The sequence below is a fragment of the Sinocyclocheilus rhinocerous genome, unplaced genomic scaffold (genome assembly GCF_001515625.1).
Source record: "Sinocyclocheilus rhinocerous isolate Xijiao unplaced genomic scaffold, SAMN03320098_v1.1 scaffold115, whole genome shotgun sequence".
NCBI lineage: Eukaryota > Metazoa > Chordata > Actinopteri > Cypriniformes > Cyprinidae > Sinocyclocheilus > Sinocyclocheilus rhinocerous.
This window is the reverse complement of record NW_015650001.1, coordinates 250,369-269,863: the sequence shown is the minus strand read 5'-3', so window position 1 is coordinate 269,863 and position 19,495 is coordinate 250,369. Positions and strand designations below refer to the sequence as shown.

The window sequence follows — 19,495 nt, the reverse complement described above, 5'->3', positions numbered from 1 at the left end:
TGTGTGTGTGTGTGTGTAAAATAATATTTATGTTTGATTGCTTTAACTCTAAAACTGTAGTAGTAGAAAAATGAAAGCATTAACTCTAAAACTGGAAGCGCATCAGAATGAATCTTTAGGGAGATGAGAAATGGATGGACAGCTAAATAAAAATAAATAAATAAATCAATGAATAACAACATGCATTTACCAAATTAGGCATAACCTAAAATTGTACAACAGATTATAGTTTAGGGTCTGGACAAGTTACAAAAGAGAGTGGAGCGCTGTTAGAGCGTAGCCCTATGAATGTATAAAGTAAAAGGAGCATAGAGTATATAATTCAGTGGGAAAGACATATGTTTTAAAAGAAATGACAGAAGAGACATTTGAGCAAAAACACCAGTTAGAGATTTTGTTTTTTTCTCAAAATGAAATCTAACTGAACCCTGTTTACTTTCTTAATGCACTTTCCTTTCTTATTGTGCATGACTGATTGTTGTATGCTATGTATACTTTGTTTGTAATATTTAATATTTCAAAATATAGCTTTTCATATACTACATTAAAAAGTTTGAGGTCAGTACATCAGTACATTTTTTTTATGAATTAATACTTTTATTCAGCAAGGATGCATTAAATTGATCAGAGTAAAGACATTTATAATGTTAAAAAAGATTTTCTGAAGATTTCTTAAACTGTCTATTCATCAAAAAATCCTTAAAAAAATAATCACAGTTCCCACAAAAAAATAAAAAATAACAGCATGACAGTTTAACACTGGTAATAAGAAATGTTTCAAATCATCATGATAGAATGATTTCTGAAGCATCATGTGACCCTGACGTCTGGAGTAATAATGCTGAAATTTCTGCTTTGCATTGCAGAAATAATTAAATTTTCCAGTATTTTAAAATGGTAATATTTCAAAATATTATTTTTGATATATTTTTGATCAAATGCAGCCTTGCAAACATTTTCTGTCTGTCTTTTAAAGCTGTCTGTGTTTAAGAATTTTGCCTGTTAAATCGGATTTTCCAGTTTGTCAATTAATAGACAAAAAGACAAATAAAAAGGCAAATGCGATTCAGTTATATATAGATACTGTATAAGTCTATGTGAAATGCATATCAGACAAACATTATTGACAAATTGCTGTACATCTTTAAGGACCTGGCAGAGAATCATTTTCCCAGGCTTTCTGCATTCTCCTTAGGGGTCTCATGTAAATATCTGTGACTCAGATTAGCAGGCCGTTTGACTCTAAAAGGTTATTACGCAGAATCTGGATTTCCTCAATTTCTGGCCTTTTACCCTCTAAAATCCTGCGTCTGATGCAGCATGAAAAGATTTAGATCCAGTGATCGGTTTATCTATCTCTCACACTTTCATCACAGGCGGAATCAAATTAGTGTGGAATGAATCCGATTAACAGAAATGTCAATTTGGACGCTGGATGATGGCAGGTCAAGAGTTCACACTCTGAACATTTAAAATGTCACATTTGAGATTAGCACTTGTCATAACATTTAAACATAGTCAAATAAAGAGAAATTACAACTTTCATAATTTCACTAACTGGCAAACGTTTTATTTTCCATTGCTTCTTTCATTAAACAGGACTGCAGTTTAAATAACTAGATTTTTACATTTTGTCAACAAAATTAACGTGAATGAAAAAGATTCGAAAAGATTCCATCTGAAATAAATGCAGAACTTTCTATTCATCGAGGAATCCTGAGAAAATATTTCATGATTTCCAATGAAAAAATATTACATAGCACAACTGTTTTCAAAATTGATAATAAGAAATGTCTTGAAATCAGCATATTAGAATGATCTCTGAAGAATAATGTGACAGTCATTGTAAATTGTAAGAATACTTCACAATATTACTTTTACTGTATTTTTGATCAAATAAATGCAGCCTGGGTGAACATACGGTAAGACTACTGTGAAAAACATTTAAAAGATCTTACAGCCAAGCTTTTGAAAGTTATAGTGTGTACACTTTGTCATCCATTTTACTGTCTTCCATACTAAAATTAGTTCTGATCGCATAGAAAAGTTGATGATTTAATGCATAATTCATGTCTACAGCACAAACAATACTGGAAATGTTATGCAGCCAAATTTAATATATAGCAGTTGTAACAGAAATAGTTATTTGCACTTTTCAAAGCTTACAAAAATGGATATGATCAGATGCTAATTCATGAAATTAGCTGCTGTTGGGATATAGGATTACAATTTAAGAAGAAAAAAAATGAACAATGACTTGGTGACATGTAGTTTTACAATTGTAAGAGCAGCTCTTATTTTGCTTCCAATGTGTGCACCTGAACTACTGTGATTCCCAGCTGAATCAGCAGACCTTGACAAAACTAATAGGATAGAGTTGCATTGATAACCATACAAATTATCTGAAATATTTAATAGGGATTATGGTAATTTATGTGAGAAACTTTGTAAAAAGTCAGAGAATATTTGACTACCCTTACGAAAAAGAAGTTTATTCAAGTGTGCTATTAGTATACTTCTTTTAAACAAAAAATAGGAAAGTATACTTTTAGTCTACTTTTTATGTACTTCTCAGAAATATACTTAAAATGACATTTAAGTATACTTGACTTAAACTATAATTGTGCTCCTAGAATCCGTGTTTTCATTGTTATACTGTAGGGGGCGCTAGTACACATCTTCTGTACAGAATTTCCAAAAAACACAAGTGAAGAAGAAACCGAAACAACAGATGCTTCCACATGTATTCTAACACGATCATCAGACATAAAACAGTATCAAAACTGTGTAACATTATGGAATAAAATGTCGACCAATAAAGAGGTAATAATAACTGTCAAGCTTTGGGGTGTTGATCGACTCTATCTACGTTTTGATTATCATTCTGAATCCAATTCATAGTCTTTTTTCAGCTTTTTGTTCAAAATGTTGTTTATTTCTTTATTTTTTATTTATGAAACTTATCCACATTCAAGTGTTTAAAAAAAGAATGCATGAAGCTAGAAAAAAATGTTTTTGTTTACAAGCAGATACCCTGTTCTTTTGATGTTTTGTATGTTCAGATATTCATGTAACAAAATATATACAAATTAATACCTAAATAGGGACATAGTAGTATACTTAAAGTATGATGTAAAGTTCACTTAAAGAAAACTTACGAGTATACTTGCAGTATAAAACTACTAAACTAGCAGTTTACTGAGACTATACTTCAAAGTGTACTAAAAATGCTACAAGTATTTTATTAGTAAACTGTAAGTTCACTTTTAGTATAGTTGCAGTACAAACTAAACATTTTGATGTAAACTAGTTGTGTACTCAAAGTTTACTACTGTTATACTTAAAGTATACTTAAAAGTATACTTTTATATACTAGAAAGTGGGCCAATTTAGTCCCAAGGAGTATTGAAATAGTACACTTACAAGTATACTACTAGTACACTGATATTTGTATACTTACTACATAAAGTATACTTAAAAATATACTTGAACTTTACTTAAGTATACTTACTAAAATAAACTTGAAGTATACTACTTTTTGGTAAGGGTAGACGGTAACTGCTTCTGGCCAGTCTTCTTTTATTCCTCTTATATAACTTGGACCTATAATAAAAACACATCTTGTTCCATCTCTACACGGCCAAAGTGATTTAGCTACCTCAGTCAATGTTTACTCCTCGATTTTAAAAATACATCGGCCAAAAGGGAGACAAAACAAGACTTTTACATTTTCCCAAAACGCAAGCGGTGCTTTTCCACGCAAACCTCACCACAACAATGCTAGTGTGTTCTGGGTGTCTGCCACTTTCATGCAAGCTTGAGCGCATGCTGATAGCACCACTATTTCTGTACTAACTGATTTCCATTGACACTTGAGGATTAGACTTACAAAGACTGATGTAGCAGCATTCAAAGCCATATTTCTTTTGGAGGCGTACAAGTCACTGAATTCAGCTGATGTGCAGAGTTTTGCTGCTTGATCATCCATAAAGTTTCCATCTATTTTTTCAAAGAATGGTAAGCATTTTTTCATGTAAGAAATGCTTTGTTTGGACTTCTAAGAAGATGAATATACATCAAAACGCACCAAATTTAAGGTATTCTATTTATCACTTGAAAACTGCAGTGTGTGTGTGTGTGTGAGAGAGAGAGAGAGAGAGAGAGAGAGAGAGAGAGAGAGAGTTTGCATTGTAATATTGCTGGGTGGATTTTTTTTTTATATCGGAAGCATAACATCTGACGTTAAAAATGTTGTTAAAATGTCAGAATGCCTTAGTATTTGGTGTCTCTCATTTGCATTAACGAAAGCAACACTCAAGCAGCATGAATGAACTCCACAAAATGACGTTCTTCAGAACATGATGGTCTTCAGATGATTTCTTCACAAATTATGTTCTTCAGAATGATTTGAGAAGATCCAGTAAGCATCTTGAGCTCCAATGGAAGCAAAAACATCAGACCGTCTTTTCAAATAAGTGGTCAGTAGCACAACATTTCTCACTATCCTAAAATGTTCTATTTATTTCTAGGTTTAACAAATAGAGCATCGTTTTTTTCCAAAGTGGTGTCTGACTCTTGGACCTCACAGTACACTGTCCCTCAGATTAAACGGGCCAATCCAAGGTAATTCACAGGAGTGCTTATTACCAGTGACCTAACAGCTAACAGGCTTTTCATGTTTCCTCTGGCAGCTTTACCAGATGGGCTGTAAGGGTCATTTGGCCAGCTGAAATGGGTCAGTGACAGACAGGGACAAAGCAGAAATGCGTGCAGAGCAACATCCAGGCCTCTATTCGCTCCTCTGACTCAAACTGTTTTCCATGTCTGCTGTAGAGTCATCTTTCAGCAGAGCTGTGAAGTGTTGCCAGAGTTCCTCTGTAACACAGGCAAACACAGGAGCCAGAGACACTAAGAACTGAGATGCCACAGGTGTTATTTCGCCTGAGCCATATTTCGCCTACTTGCCATATTCACTTGTACAGCTCCACACACCTACTATATGTTAATTATTATCTCATTTGTATACATTTCATTTGTCCAAGGGAATTTTAGGAGGAAAATCCAAAGTTGATACTTAAATTAAGTCGACTCACCCTGCAAGACCTGAAAAATGCATCTAATTTAGATGGTTGGCAGGACATTTTGCTGGTTAAAAATCTTGTTAGAAAAGCCAGCATCCAGAACACATATGCTGGTGACCAGATCTGTCAGTACTATGTGCTTATGACTGTGACAAGGACTGTTTTTGTAGTTTTGCAAGAATTTCTGCTTAAAGCTTCAAGCAAGACAGAAAGAGAGAGATAAGATAAATGCTGTTTACTGAAGGAAGTCTTGAGAGTAACAGAGATTTCTAAATATGGGAGTTAATTATGTTTCTTCATAATTATAAATAGATTGATAAAGAAAATGAGCAGTTCTAGCTGGATGTTTGTTTGTGTTGTGTGTGTGTTTGTGTTGTGTGTGGGGGTCAGGTTGTGCTATCTTTCTGGTGACATCAGCTTAAAGGAGTTGAAAAACTTCAACCCTGTATAACTTCTGTTCCATGGAACACAACAGGAGAAATTTAGATTAATATCCATGTTCGTTTTGCATTTACATTTAGTCATTTAGCAGACGCTTTTATCCAAAGCGACTTACAAATGAGGACAATGAAAGCAATCAAAATCAACAAAAGAGCAATAATACGCAAGTGCTATAACAAGTCTCAGTTAGCTTAACGCAGTACACGTAGCAAGTTTTTCTATATATATATAATAAATAAAAAGAAAACAGATAGAATAGAAAAAGAATAGAGCTAGTGTTAGAGGCCTTTTTTTACTTTTGTTAATTGTATAATAAATGAAAAGAAAGCAAATAGATAGAATACAAAAAGATTAGAGAAGCTAGTGTTAGTTTTTTTTTTTTTTTAAAGAAAACAAGCAGTTAGTAAATAAATAGAGTGCAAGTCTAAAAGGGGCAAGTTTTTTAAAGAATAGAATTAGGATAGAGAGTGCTAGATTTAGAGGGTCAAACAATGTTCAGTGCAATTACAATTAACAGGAGCTTTCTGCTTCAAAAAGGATAAAGTCAAGGCTAAGGAACAAGATTTTTGAGTGAGTTTAACTCGAAAACACTATAATCATGATTCAGGAATTAATCATTCAACATTTGTAAATGATCTGTAACCTGTTCAATTGATTCATTAAAAAGCTTAGACTCAAAAGAGAATGATTCTTTCATGAGTATGATTTTTTCTCTCACTGAAAATGCTGGAAATCAGGGGTTTGCAAGCCCTGTACATGTGAAATAACTTATAGCATCCCCTAAAATTTTATTTTGATAATTCAATAATTTAAGAACATATTCACAGTTCTCTAATTATTGGTTAATTAATTGGTTAATTAATTAATGGTCACATTACATTAGGTAAATAAATGTATAATTATAATTATTATCAAATATATAATAATGAAATTACAGTTAGATATTAAAATAATAATTATTAGTATGATTAAATATGATTAAATAATAATAATACAGAAACAAAAGCAGATAAAGTGAACATAAAACACTAATAAAAGGTTACATATTTTATTCATTTACTGCAAGTTACAATACTAATAGGCCTACTATTATTTTAAATTCTTTAGTTTCAAAAAACACATTATTTTCCACATACAGTACATTAGAGTTTCTCCTCTATGCCCTGCCTTTCTGAAACGTGTAGCTTTTTACAAAGCTCATCGGTCTGAAAAGCGAGGTGTGCTGTGATTGGCCAGCTATCCAGTGTGCTGTGATTGGCCGAATACCTCAAGCGTGTGACGGAAATGTTACGCCCCTTAACATACTGTGATGCCGTGTCCCGGCCGGAGCGACGAGACAAAAACATTAAAACCCATTATAAATGAGGCATTTGTTGCATCTTGAACTGTTCTGGAACAGTGTTGTAAATACAACTTAACCACTGATTTCTAATCATGTCCTCTTTTGGAAGACCAAACAAAGTAGTTTCGCTTTCACAACGAAACACACAGCGTCACACACGGCGGCCTTGAGTGAGCGGCGGTGGATTTGAAGAAGGAGCGTCCGGAGGGCTTGCGGCAACCAGCTTTATGCACCAAGTGCTTGTAACACTCCAAAGAGAAAGGAAAATTTGAAATCGCATCATATGACCCCTTTAAGTAGCAATTGGGAGGGTTTTGTTGTGAAAACCTGGCAACCCTGATCTTACTGCACTCTTGTGGGGAGGTTAGGTTTAGTGGTACAGTAGGTAGCAAATACAGCAAATATAATTAGCTTAGCAGAAATGAGGCCCATTTGTGAGAGATTGTGTTTGTAGACTTCAAAAGCTTTGGGCTTCTAGTAAGAAACTGATCATACACACTGAGATTACAGTGACATCTGTGACATACATATGTTGTCTTTCAGCCAAGTTATGTAAGGCTTTTTTGCAGGAAAAAAATGGATGGAAAAAATCCAGACAGATTGGAATGGAGATTAGCCTGTTTTTCACAGTATCTCATATATCTCTCACAGCATCTCTCTCATTGTACATCTCAACGCTCCACACAATTGCCTCAAATGTTGAAACAGAGAAATATCCCAAAGATGTCACTCTAAAGGGAAGCGATAGAATTCCCTTACTTTGGCAAAGATCTGGGAATGGAAAATGCAAATAAACACATTAACAGGGCTCTTGGGGTCATGTCACCACATATATGAGCACATGTTTTACAGTCAGTGAAGTAGTGAGGGTTTATTCACTGCTGTTTGCAAAGAGGCCAGTCTTTAATGTATTTTCATGGCCCTTATAGCATCAAATATTTTTCAATTGTTTCTCTTCAATGAGATAATATTGTGCAAAGCACTGATGTCTTGGTCTTTTCAGAGTAATTCTGTCATGTTGAAGTACTGTTTTATGTAACTGTCTGTAGTTAAGCTACAGGACACCTTTTTTTTTTTTTTATTGGTTTTTGGATTATTGCAGGAAATGTGGCCAGAAAACATTTATGATTCTTACACATTTTGACATCATGGAAATCATGTAAAAAAAATAAAAAATAAAAAAAAGTCATGTACTTCATGAAAATCTTCACAAATGAATACAACTTTTATGAAATTTAAAGCCCAAATACTGTTTTATGAAACATAGGCTACGGGATTTTGTTAACATTTTTATGTTGTAGAATAAAACATGAAAATGTCTTAAACTTGTGTTAACCACAGCCCTTATTTCAGATGTTTCTAAAAACCCATTCACAAAAACCATTGGCATCAGGACGATGAAATCAAAAATGCCAAAATGCTAATCTAGATCCTGAATGCTAATTAGAACCATGTCCTGACACACTGGATGGAGATCAACACCATGATGAAAGTGTGCTGCTGTCACCTGGATCTGGATGGGCTGGGTGGTGGCTTGGTGGATAAAAAAGAGAGGAAATATTGATTTTATATGCAATATTTATCAGAAACCACATATTATTTCCTTACATCCAAATGAGCTTTTTTTTCAGAGTACAGTTTGACTCCTTGAACTGTCAAATTACCCTCTTCCAAACATCTTCACAAGAACATACTTAACCTTATATCGCAAGTAAATAATGAATATAGATAAGATTGCTGATTACTGTAATTATGTCCTCATATCTCAGTGGTATGGATATTTTATATGCTGACACTTTCCCACCACATGAAAGCGTGAGTTTACGCTCACACCATTGAGTTAGTGACGATGCAGCACTGCTACCTGTAGGACATTACATGTATTACATTATTCAGTGTAATGACAGCAATGACACCAGTAGGTTTTTATGGTTTAAGATGGGTTCTCATTAAATAAACACTTAATCAATAGAACACACAAAAGGTCATACATTTAAATATTGTGATTGTGAAATTATGTTTTCTATCAATTCCAGTTTGAGATCATTTCAGGTAAATGAAAAAAGACGCTTTAAAAAAAAAAATGATCACAAAGACAACGGGCCAAGGTCTACATCACACAATCAACAGAACATAAATGACAAATTGAGTATATATGGCAAACATTATCACATGCAGGCAACTTGAATGTTAATAATAATGGCACTGCAAAATGATTATTAGTAAAAAAAGAGACCGCTAAAGAAAGGTACTACTGTTGTCAACAGTAGTTTTCTCCTTCTCAATCAGGTTCCTTGGCCAGTGCTTCCCTGGAACTACAGCCCATTGCTCTACACTGTAGCAGTCAGGTGCATTTTGGAGCTGTTTACACCTGGTATTAACATTCATCTTGGTTAATTTAGTCACAAGTGGTCACCCACAAGAAAAGGTTGAGAACATTGTTGCTTCCAAATAAGTTTCAAATTTTAATCTCACCACAAGTGTGACATTTTGAGGCATATTCATTTATGAACTGAACTTCAAAACTGCAACTGAGTTTCCATGAAGTCTTGTGCATGTAATTACAGGATTTTCCAAATATTTTGATTCGGTTATTTTCTTTTAAAGGCATAAATAATTGGATACGTTGTTTGAGACCATTGCTTTAGCACAAAGAATGACTGACAGGTGAGTAGGTGGCCCTTCGTGGTTCGAATTGTGTTTCTGTCCACCTTATTTGGTTTCAGTGATTCGATCACAGAATGTTTTGGACCCCATTTACACTGGATTTTATTACTGTCTACTTGTGAAGGGATCACCTGAAACTGATGTTAATACCAGGAGCTTTTGTGTCAGAGTTCATGTAGAGGTGACGACTCTAATGCCAAAGTACAATCGGAGCTGCTCCAGAAAGATGAAAGTAAGTACAGTGTGAGGAATCAGGCGGATTCCAGCTGGGACAAGGCCCTGCGGAGACAAAACACACATTTACTACCAGAGTTTAACACACACTCAGAATGTATAACACTCTTTATTGCCATAAAAAATGGTTTTCACCTTGTAGAAAGCTTTAGGTCCGAGTTTTCCAGTATCAGACAGACAATGAATCACCCCCTACCACAGAAATTAGTGTGTCACAACTGTTTTAAATGTTTTTAAAAGAAGTCTCTTATGCTCACCAAGTCTACATTTATTTGATCAAAAATACAGTAAAAACAAGTATACTGTAAAATATTATTACAATTTAAAATGACTTTTCCATTTTAATATATTCTGAAATGTAATGTATTACTATGCTGCAAAGCTGAATTTTCAGCATCATTATTCCAGTCTTCAGCGTCACATGATACCTTAGAAATCATTCTAATATACTGATTTGCTGCTCAAGAAACATTCCTTATTATTATCAATGACAACAGTTGTGCTGCTTAATATATTTGTAGAAACATGCATTTTTCAGGATACTTTGATGAACATAATTTTCAACAGAAAAGTATTTTCTAAATTATATTAATATTTTGTAACTTGATTAATGTCTCTACTGTCATTTTTGATCAAATCTGTTCTTGCTGAATAAAGGCATAATATTGAAAAAAAATCTAAGAAATCAAACTTTTGAACAAGTAGTGTATGGTGAATTAAAAAAATCAAGGAAATTCAAGATGCAATGTAGATGTAAGATAAAAAATAATAAAAAAAGAAAATTACAAAATTGAAAATTCAAGCAGAATCGTACCCTGTATTCCCCCTTTGAATTCATCAGTCTGGTTTTCACCACATCCATAGGCTGACAGAGAACAGTAGCACAACCTCCCTGTGAAGAAAACATTAAAATATTACTAAGTGAGCTAAGGTGAACTACTAAGTAGAATCATCAACAAAACATCATCAACAACTTTTAAATTTTTAAAAAGACATGCCAAAAAAAAGGAATCGTCTTAAAGTCACAGTAGCAAAAACAGCTTGTTTAGTGAGAGAGAAGGTGTAAATGGTCATGCAAATTAAATCAAACTACTACATTACTACTTGACCAACATTATAAGTGGACCTTAGGGAAAAATAAAATAAAATAAAAATGTAACCTTTAAAGAAGTAATGGTTAGTTTATAATGCATTCCTGAGGAGGAGGGCAACTCACCGCAATGAAGCTAGCAACAAAGTGAGTGAAAATGTTATCAGTCATCAAACCAGTTCCCAGAACCAGCTGCTTGGCCTGGTCATAACAGGAGAGCTAGAAGAACCACAGAAGACTAGTGAGGAACTGAGACTATCCTGGTCATGGCAAAATGACAGACCACTCACAGCCTATTCTATGACTGTCTGCAAGTGTGGCTATAAAAACTAAAGTTTTTCCTTTACCTGCCCCACAGTGACCATGGCCCCTCTACTAGCTGCCATTGACGCTCCAGAGAACAGCTTCCTTATTCCCTCTGTGAGAAAAAATATGACTCTTCTGTAGTTACATCGTGTACTAAGACGACGGAAAATGAAATGTTGCGATTTTCTAGGCCGATACGGCTAGGAACTATACTCTCATTCCGCCAGACCCGGAGATCGGTTGAATGGATTCGAAAATGGTAAAACTCAACTGTTTAACTCTAGGGGAGTTGGAAAATGAGCCTATTTTCAAAAATAGTGGAGTGTTCCTTAAAGGCAGGAGCTCTTACAAACAGAGCTCTATGAATAATTCAAATAACCCCAACCCTTGTCTGTTCTCTCTTTCCTGATGGATGAGTAAGTAGCACAGGCCCACATTCTGTCATTACACATTTCCAGATTGCTGTGGGAAGGTTTTAATCTGTGACTTTAAGTGCAGAAATTGGCATGCATACCTCTTCAGCAACAAAACAATGCTGCAATTCATTCTATACTGTATTCTGTGACAGTATCTTTTCAGGCAGCTCATCTGATTTCTTATAGTACTATGCCAAAATGTGTCTCATTTTTTTTGTAAACGGATTTTCTTATTCTCACCTTCTTTCCAGACACGTGCCAATCCATCAAGAGCATGTGCATAGCTGCAAAACACCATATGTTGTCATGACAGATTATTTTGTTTTAGTTTGGTGTGTACTTCATATTTTTTGAGACTCACTTTCTTCTTAATTCAGGTGGCAACTTCACATCATTCTGCATTCTGTTATAAAACACAGGGTAGAGGAAAAGGCACACAATTACTTGTGTCTCAAAATCTCCTTGTGTAGGGCAAGGAGAGCATGGATCTAATTGTGAAGTAAATTTATTAAATGAAAAACAAAATCAAAACACTCTGCAACTCAGGAGCACAGGATAAACAGAGGAGCAAAGCAAACCAACGGAGGAAATGACCACGGCAGAGGAAAAGACCACATGGAGACCCCCAATGGAGGAGGCAGCAGGTGAAGAGATCATGGTGGAACCAGTGGAGGAGATGACCATGGTAGTGCCATAGGGATGGAGATCCAAGGAGGAGATGGCTGGACAACTGACCATGGAGGAGCCAGTGGATTAGAAGACTTAGGAGGAGCCAGAGGAGGTGAAAACCTAAGTGGAGCCAGTGAATGGTGGACCAGGGCGCCGTCACAGGCTTGGGGGACCAAGGTGGAGCCAGGGGGATAAGCCCCAGTGAAGCAAGGTAAGGCAACAGACCAACTTGGAGACTGAGAGATGAGAAGCCTGGTGGAATAAGAGGGATGACAAACCATTGTGAAGGTTGAACGTCGCTGGTTGGCTGGACCTGGGTTGCCATGAGACCGAGGTTGCACCAGTAGAGCTGCAGGGCTGAGAAGGATTCTGGCAGAATATCTAAAGGCAGGGCAAGGGCACTGGATGGGTGGAGTGAATGAGGATGGGTTTTGGGGGTGGGCTTAAGAGTGGGGATTACTTCCAGGACACTCAGATCAATAAGAGTTGGCTCTAGAACGGACTGGGCAACTGGCACTGGCTCAAGGTTGGACAGGGTGGTGGGACTGACAGCTCCTTGGATTGGGGGTCTGTAAAGCACCGGCTTAGGGCCCATGGTGGGCATGTGCATTGGCTCGGGGCCCATGACTGGTGTGATGAGGGGCTGGGAGGGCTCAGGAAGGAAATCCAGGGCTGGTGCGGACACAAAGAGGGTGAGAGTCTCCTCCACCTCACCCACTGTGAAGGGGAATCCATTGTGCTGGAGCACCTCACAGAAAGTGCCCCTTGAGGACCATCCCCAGGAAGATGAGATCTTGTCTGTGTATTTAGTCCAGCATGGAAAAATATACAGAGGGATTTGTCTGGGTAATGTACCATGTGAGCCAGGTCTTAAAACTCACATGTAAAATCCTTGAGGAACCGATCCCCTGAATGAGGAGGAGGATTCGTACCGCTATTAGATCCATTTTAAGGGTCTGTTCTTGACATTTGAAGCATAGATCTATTTGCAAAGCAGTAAATTTAACAAACAAAAACCACTCTGGAAATTGGGAGCACAATATAAACTGAGGAGAAAAGTTTATAACCAACATTATATTGATGAGAACAGTGCCAAGAGCCGAAGCAAACAGGAATTTATACATAGGCTAAATAAGGCAGAAAACAAGGAACAGGTGGGACCGATCAATTAACAAATCAATAACCATATTAACAAATGAAACCAACACTAAACACAGGCACTCTCAGAAATAAACGTACAAATGCTGTCACTGGTGTGGTACCTTTCCAACTTTGTACCTAAAGGGTCCATATTGGTACCTTAAAAGTAACATATTAGAAAATAAAAAAAAATTACCTTGTGGAAAGGTACTGCGCCAACTTTTGTACCTTTATTTCTGAGAGTGGGGAATGAAACTGAACTGAAACATGAAGCAAGACATGACACATAGCAGTTTTTTATTTACACAAAAAAGATTACCCAAACAGATCTACAGTTGCTTCACCATGAAAAACACTCACAACTCTGTTTTATGAGAAATTATTAATAAAAAACTCTGCTGCTGTTTTATGAGACTCCCTTGTGTAAAACAGTGTCACTCACCTGACATTAACCATGTCCGCTGGTGTCCCAATAAACCCACCAGTAAGACCTACAGATTAAGAAATTAAAGGAACAGGTTTTTCTTTCTTCTGTTTTGTTGTATGAAAACAGAGCCACTCAGACATTTTATAATCTCATTTTGTGTTTTATAGAAAGAAATTATAACACAGGATAAAAATTACGTGTTTGGATAAATGATGACATAATTTTAATTTTGGGGTGAACTGTCCTTTTAAAACAGAGGTCCTCAACAAGGGGACCTCAGAAAACTTCCAAGGGGGCCTTAATATTACTTTAAATGATTTAAAATTATTTTTTATAAAGAATTTTTTTTCTAGCTATCTCAAGCTCTAAAATATTTTATTAAATAAACTGTGAAATTGTGAGTAGTAAAAAAAAAAAAAAAAAAAATCCTTATTCTGTAAATCACAAATTTGGAAAAATCATGTAAATGATAGAGTGAGATACCTGAAGAACATTCTGCTATTAAAACTATATAATACAATTGTGGACAGTGGGAGTCTGGAGTCAAAACGTTTGACAATCACTGTTTTAAAAGATGCCAAACAGAGAGATCCATCTTCATTATATGCTTCAGGCAAATTAACAGAGTTACAGGATTATGTTTTTACCTCCAAAAGCAGCCAGCAAGATCTTCTGGTAGAAGGGCATGGGCCCCTGGTTTTGACTAGATATCTTGTCTCTCACAGTTTCATAAATGGCAAAGCGGGTCATTGAGTAAGTCATCTAGAAGAGTGAACATGGCACCACACTGTCAAAAGAATCTTTACCATTTAGGACGCCTTGTTGTAAGACCTTAAAGTGATCACACAAGCATAAATAAGCCAAATCCTCTGCAGAGGCACTAACCTGCCTGCAGAGTGAAGCACTGAGCCCATTGTAGAGTGCTAGCACCCCATCACTGCGCACCACCTGCATAGCCATGCCAGTCATCCTCATCTTCACCTCCTGCTGGGTTTGCAGATGAACCTGAAGGTGGAGGAAAGAACTAAGGCAAAACCAGTATAGACTATACTAGACTACTGTACTATCTATACTACACTTCAGTATCTACTGTATTAAGGTATACTGGAACTACTATACAATACTACACCCTTCAAAATAAAGGTTCAAAAATTTTTTTATTTTTTTGCAGCGATGCCATAAGAATAACCATTTTTGGTTCCCCAAAGAACCTTGCAGTGAACAGTTCCTAAAATAACCTTTTTTTTTTTTTTTCTTAGTGTGAAGAACATTTTAATAGTCTAAAAAAGATTCCACAGATATTAAAGGTTCTGCATGGAACCATGGATGACTATAAAGAACCTTTTTCTTAGCTCAGTTAGGTTTGTCAATATAATATAATTAAATAATTTTAAGTTATCCTGCAGTCCCCTTGGAAGTGTGCTGACCCCCTGGTTGAGAACCACTGAGTGATTCTATAATTGCAGGTACATTTGGTGTCATTATTTTTTTTCTGCTATTTTCAAATGGTTATATTTTTTATTATTTTAATACTGTGTTACTCATTGTTATGAATTACAAGATGTTACAGTCTATAACAATATAATAGTTTTTGCAAAAAGTGTCTTACATAGCTGAAAATCATGATTTCTTGTTGTCCAAATTAGTCAGTGCATTTTTTCCATCATGTATCATTGTGTAATCAAAATATTTTATTGTACTTTTCTTTTGGTAAAATTTCATTCATTTTATTTATAAAAGCCCTAAAGAGTCATTTACCTAATTCTACAACATTATTTTAAAAAAATAATAATAATGTTTTTCTTATAAAAATGTGTGTCCATAAATCGTGTGTCAACTCTGTTACCATCAATATCCATCCATAACTGATGTATTTATTGTAATGTTTATAATTATGTTCATTAGGCATGGGGGGGGGGCTACTTGGTTATATTTTTAATTATTTTAATACTGTGTTACTCATTGTTATGAATTACAAGATGTTACAGTCCATAACAATATAATATTTTTTTGCAAAAAGTGTCTTAAATAGCTGAAAATCATGATTTCTTGTTGTCCGAATTAGTCAGTGCATTTTTTCCATCATGTATCATTGTGTAATCAAAATATTTTATTGTACTTTTCTTTTGGTAAAATTTCATTCATTTTATTTATAAAAGCCCTAAAGAGTCATTTACCTAATTCTACAACATTATTTAAAAAAAATAATAATAATGTTTTTCTTATAAAAATGTGTGTCCATAAATCGTGCGTCAACTCTGTTACCGTACCATACTTTGCCTTTAATTGAGTGGAATTATCTCCCACAACTATGTAAGATACAGGAAATGATATCACTTTCCCTCACTGTTAAGATCTGAAGCACTGAAAAGTCGATGTGCTCTCTCTAAGAAAATATTTTAATATAAAAAGTTACCACAATATCAAAAGGAAAACATATTTTTTCATTGATCACACTTTGTGTTATTTAAAAGTATTTTAATCATGATTTCATTAGTGCCATGTGCTCTTAGCATTTATGCTAGCAAGTGGAGTTTTTGGCAAAAAATAAAGAAAATTGTCAATTCTGTTACCGTCAAACTCTGTTACCAAGGTAGAGTAACAATGTTGACAATGCTGTAACAGAATTGACAGTCCATCGGACAATTCTGTCAATTCTGTTACTTGACAATTCTGTCACTTAAAGGGTCAACTCTGTTTATGAACTATTTTCACAAAAAACAATACATTTGTTGTTTAAAATCCTAATAAACATTATTGATTTATTTTTGCACCCTTATAATATTTCTTTTTTTAACTGGATATTGTATATAATACATTTTCAGATGAAAAATATTTGCCCCAAGTGGACGGTGAAGACATAGGTATTTTTTTAATTTTAAAGGTATGCATAGGTGAAATATTATCTCAGTTTCAAGTGATGGAATGTAAGGACTGTTTGTCTAATGAAACAAGAAGGATTTTTCCTGTTATGATTTATTGTTATTTCTACACATTGGCTAATTTGTCCGTAACAGAGTTGACAAACAATACCATAAAGACATCTGTTTTTTATTAAAAGTAAAAAAAAAAAAAACTTGTGTTTGGCAAGCACTGAATTATTAAAATTAAATATGTTTTCAATAATATACTGAACAAAAAAAATCGGTTAGTGAAAAGTTTTTTTCTTAACTTTCTGCAATGCCAAATGTATCTCCAATTATAGAATCACCCCACTGTACAATACTGTACCTTACTATACCAAAACAGAATTAGAAAAATTATGATGCCCTACTGTTCCATAAATATGTTTACATTTGCAGTATACTATACTCCATACTATACTATAGTATAATATTTGCTAATACAGTGGTTCTCAACAAGGGGGCCAGAAGATGGCTCAAAATTATTTAAAATATGACAAAACAATCAATAAAACATAAAATATTCACCCATCAACAACTGTCTTGAAAAACCTGCATATATGAGGTAGCCTCATTTTAAAAGTGTTATTTCTAGACCTGGAAAAGTCATGTAAAAAAAAAATGGGGATTTTTAATGAAAATACATTTTACACAATACAAATGTTCTGGAAATTGTGGGGGTCAAAATGTTTGAACCACTGCTACCTATACTTTACTAGTCTATACTATACTGTGCTATAATATACTTTACTAAAACACATTTACTGTATAGCTGTTACACTTTAAAGGCAAATACATTAAGATTGCCGGTAGATTCCTAGCTCGTACCTTTATTAAGTCCAGTGGATGAGTGCAACAGGCGGCCGCGCACGAGGCAATTCCTCCGAAGTACCAGCGCGAAATGCGCGTCTCTGTCATGATTGAATCTCGGTTTATTCCGTGACGACACGATGAAGGAATAAAGTCGAATAACGCGACTCACACGCGACATTAACCGCTCGGTTCTGTGATAAAAGTCCCAGTGATAATCCTAGATCTAGCTACACTGCAGTTGATTGACTTAGTGCTGCCGGAAGACCTGCACTGTCAAATAGTTCCTTTCATCCACTATACATGGGATTACAAACGCGCAGATAGGCTAGTACAGAAAGTTACTCATTTGTAAGCATAGAAATAAGGTTTACAGATAGGCCTATAGCGGGGAAACGCGTGGGTTAAGGAGAAGTGAGCCGCTCGGTATATTAGCGCGTCATGCTGCCAACTCGGACACTCAAGCGGCCTTACAAGACCGAGCATCTGTCAGAAGAATGTATCATGTGCCAAGGCAACGTTGTTGCTTTAAGGGGACATGCAGTTGGCATAACTCACACAGCACGGTTTGTGTTCATCCTGAAATTCCTTTTTATTTGTATTTTTATTGTTCAAGTTTATGATGGCTTTTGAATGAATCAAAGAATTATTATTGAGCCCTATCTAGCCTGTCAGTTCTTGAAACCAATGAAAACGCTTTTGTGCTGAGAAAGTTTCACAAGGATCTCCTCATCCTTGAGCGTGCTTTCAGTGAGAAGTGTGTAGGCTTACGTGACACATATAAATAGAATCAAGACATGTTTGACCTCTGTAGGGTTTGTCAAAGGCGGTGGGTCAATAAAGTCCACCATGTGGTTGCTTCTAGACTTCTATTAATTTTTGAGACCTATTCAGTTTGTTTTTCAAACATCTAGTCATAATTGTGACCACTTTTCGCAGCTTTAGAAAAAATGATTGTTTATAAATCTAAATATATTTTCAAGATGCCGAAGCAAACTTGCATCCATGACCAGTGACAGACGTCTGAACCCATGATGCCTGTTCTCCAGTCTCTTTAGGTCATACATTGGTTCAGGCACGTGCACACATAGACATCAAAGTGGGCTTGAGCACCTGCCCTTTTTCTTCCTGGAGAGAAATTGCCCTTTTTTCTGGGGAGTATTTTTTTTTTAATGAATATATGTATATATGTGTGCGTGTGTATGTGTTTCTGTTTGCGCACAGCTTTCCCTGTCAAACAAATAAAAAATCAAAATATCAGGTCAGGTCGGGAACTGTTGAGACTTTCTCCTCTCTGCGTCTCCACGCAGCACAGCAGTGTAGCACACATTGATCGGCACACGCACAGTCACAGACAGACAGAGAGCTACAGAAGTGAAGACCTCCCTCCCTTTCCAGTTGTGCTTGTCTTGGTGTGGAGGTGAGTGGTGATGAACAAAAGACTAAGCTACCTGTGCCTCGAATTTACAGCTAATTATCCAAAAGACAAAAGCTAAATATAGTTAATTTGTCTTGCTAACGTCCATGACTCAGCTGTAAGTTAGCTAAAGTTTAGCTAAGGCAATAGGAAGTCTAGTAGGTTACACCAGTGTGCGTTCTTTCACTGCATGATTCAGTTTATTAAAATGCATTTAGAATGATCACAAAATTCAAGATATGGGGGCAGAAATGTATATATTTATATAATTTCATATAGTTAATCAATATCACACAAAGACTTTATACAGCAGTTCAATAAACAAGAATGTAATACACTTACGTTAGACACAATTGACTGCTTTTTCTCTATTTCGCCAACAAATATAATTCCAATTTGCATCTCTGAGCAACATGACGGTGTTTCGTTCCTGAACGAATCAACCGTTTAAATTATTTGGTTCAATAGCAATGACTCACTTATTAACAGTGACTTGCTGCCACCTACTGGCGGTTTTAATTTCACATTTAAAGTATCTTTTAATTTTTTTTT

The 19,495-nt window shown here is 35.4% G+C and overlaps 1 protein-coding gene across 2 annotated transcripts; it reads right to left on the bottom strand.

The window, feature by feature from the left end:
- Positions 1-8,370: 8,370 nt before the first annotated feature.
- Positions 8,371-18,388, bottom strand: slc25a10a (solute carrier family 25 member 10a). 2 transcript variants are annotated; one of them, XM_016516134.1, is made up of 12 exons: positions 17,545-18,388; positions 14,699-14,818; positions 14,461-14,575; positions 13,829-13,877; positions 11,939-11,980; positions 11,818-11,861; positions 11,203-11,273; positions 10,982-11,074; positions 10,580-10,657; positions 9,901-9,957; positions 9,663-9,810; positions 8,371-8,397 (listed from the first exon to the last, which is right to left on the bottom strand). In XM_016516134.1, exons 1-11 carry the CDS (start codon positions 17,632-17,634, stop codon positions 9,703-9,705), a joined length of 867 nt encoding a protein of 288 aa, XP_016371620.1. In that variant the 5' UTR covers positions 17,635-18,388; the 3' UTR covers positions 8,371-8,397; positions 9,663-9,702. The 2 variants fall into 2 exon arrangements, with proteins under 2 accessions (XP_016371620.1, XP_016371619.1); XM_016516133.1 differs by lacking the exon at positions 8,371-8,397 and having other exon boundaries at positions 8,654-9,810; positions 17,545-18,387.
- Between the last annotated feature and the right edge of the window lie 1,107 nt (positions 18,389-19,495).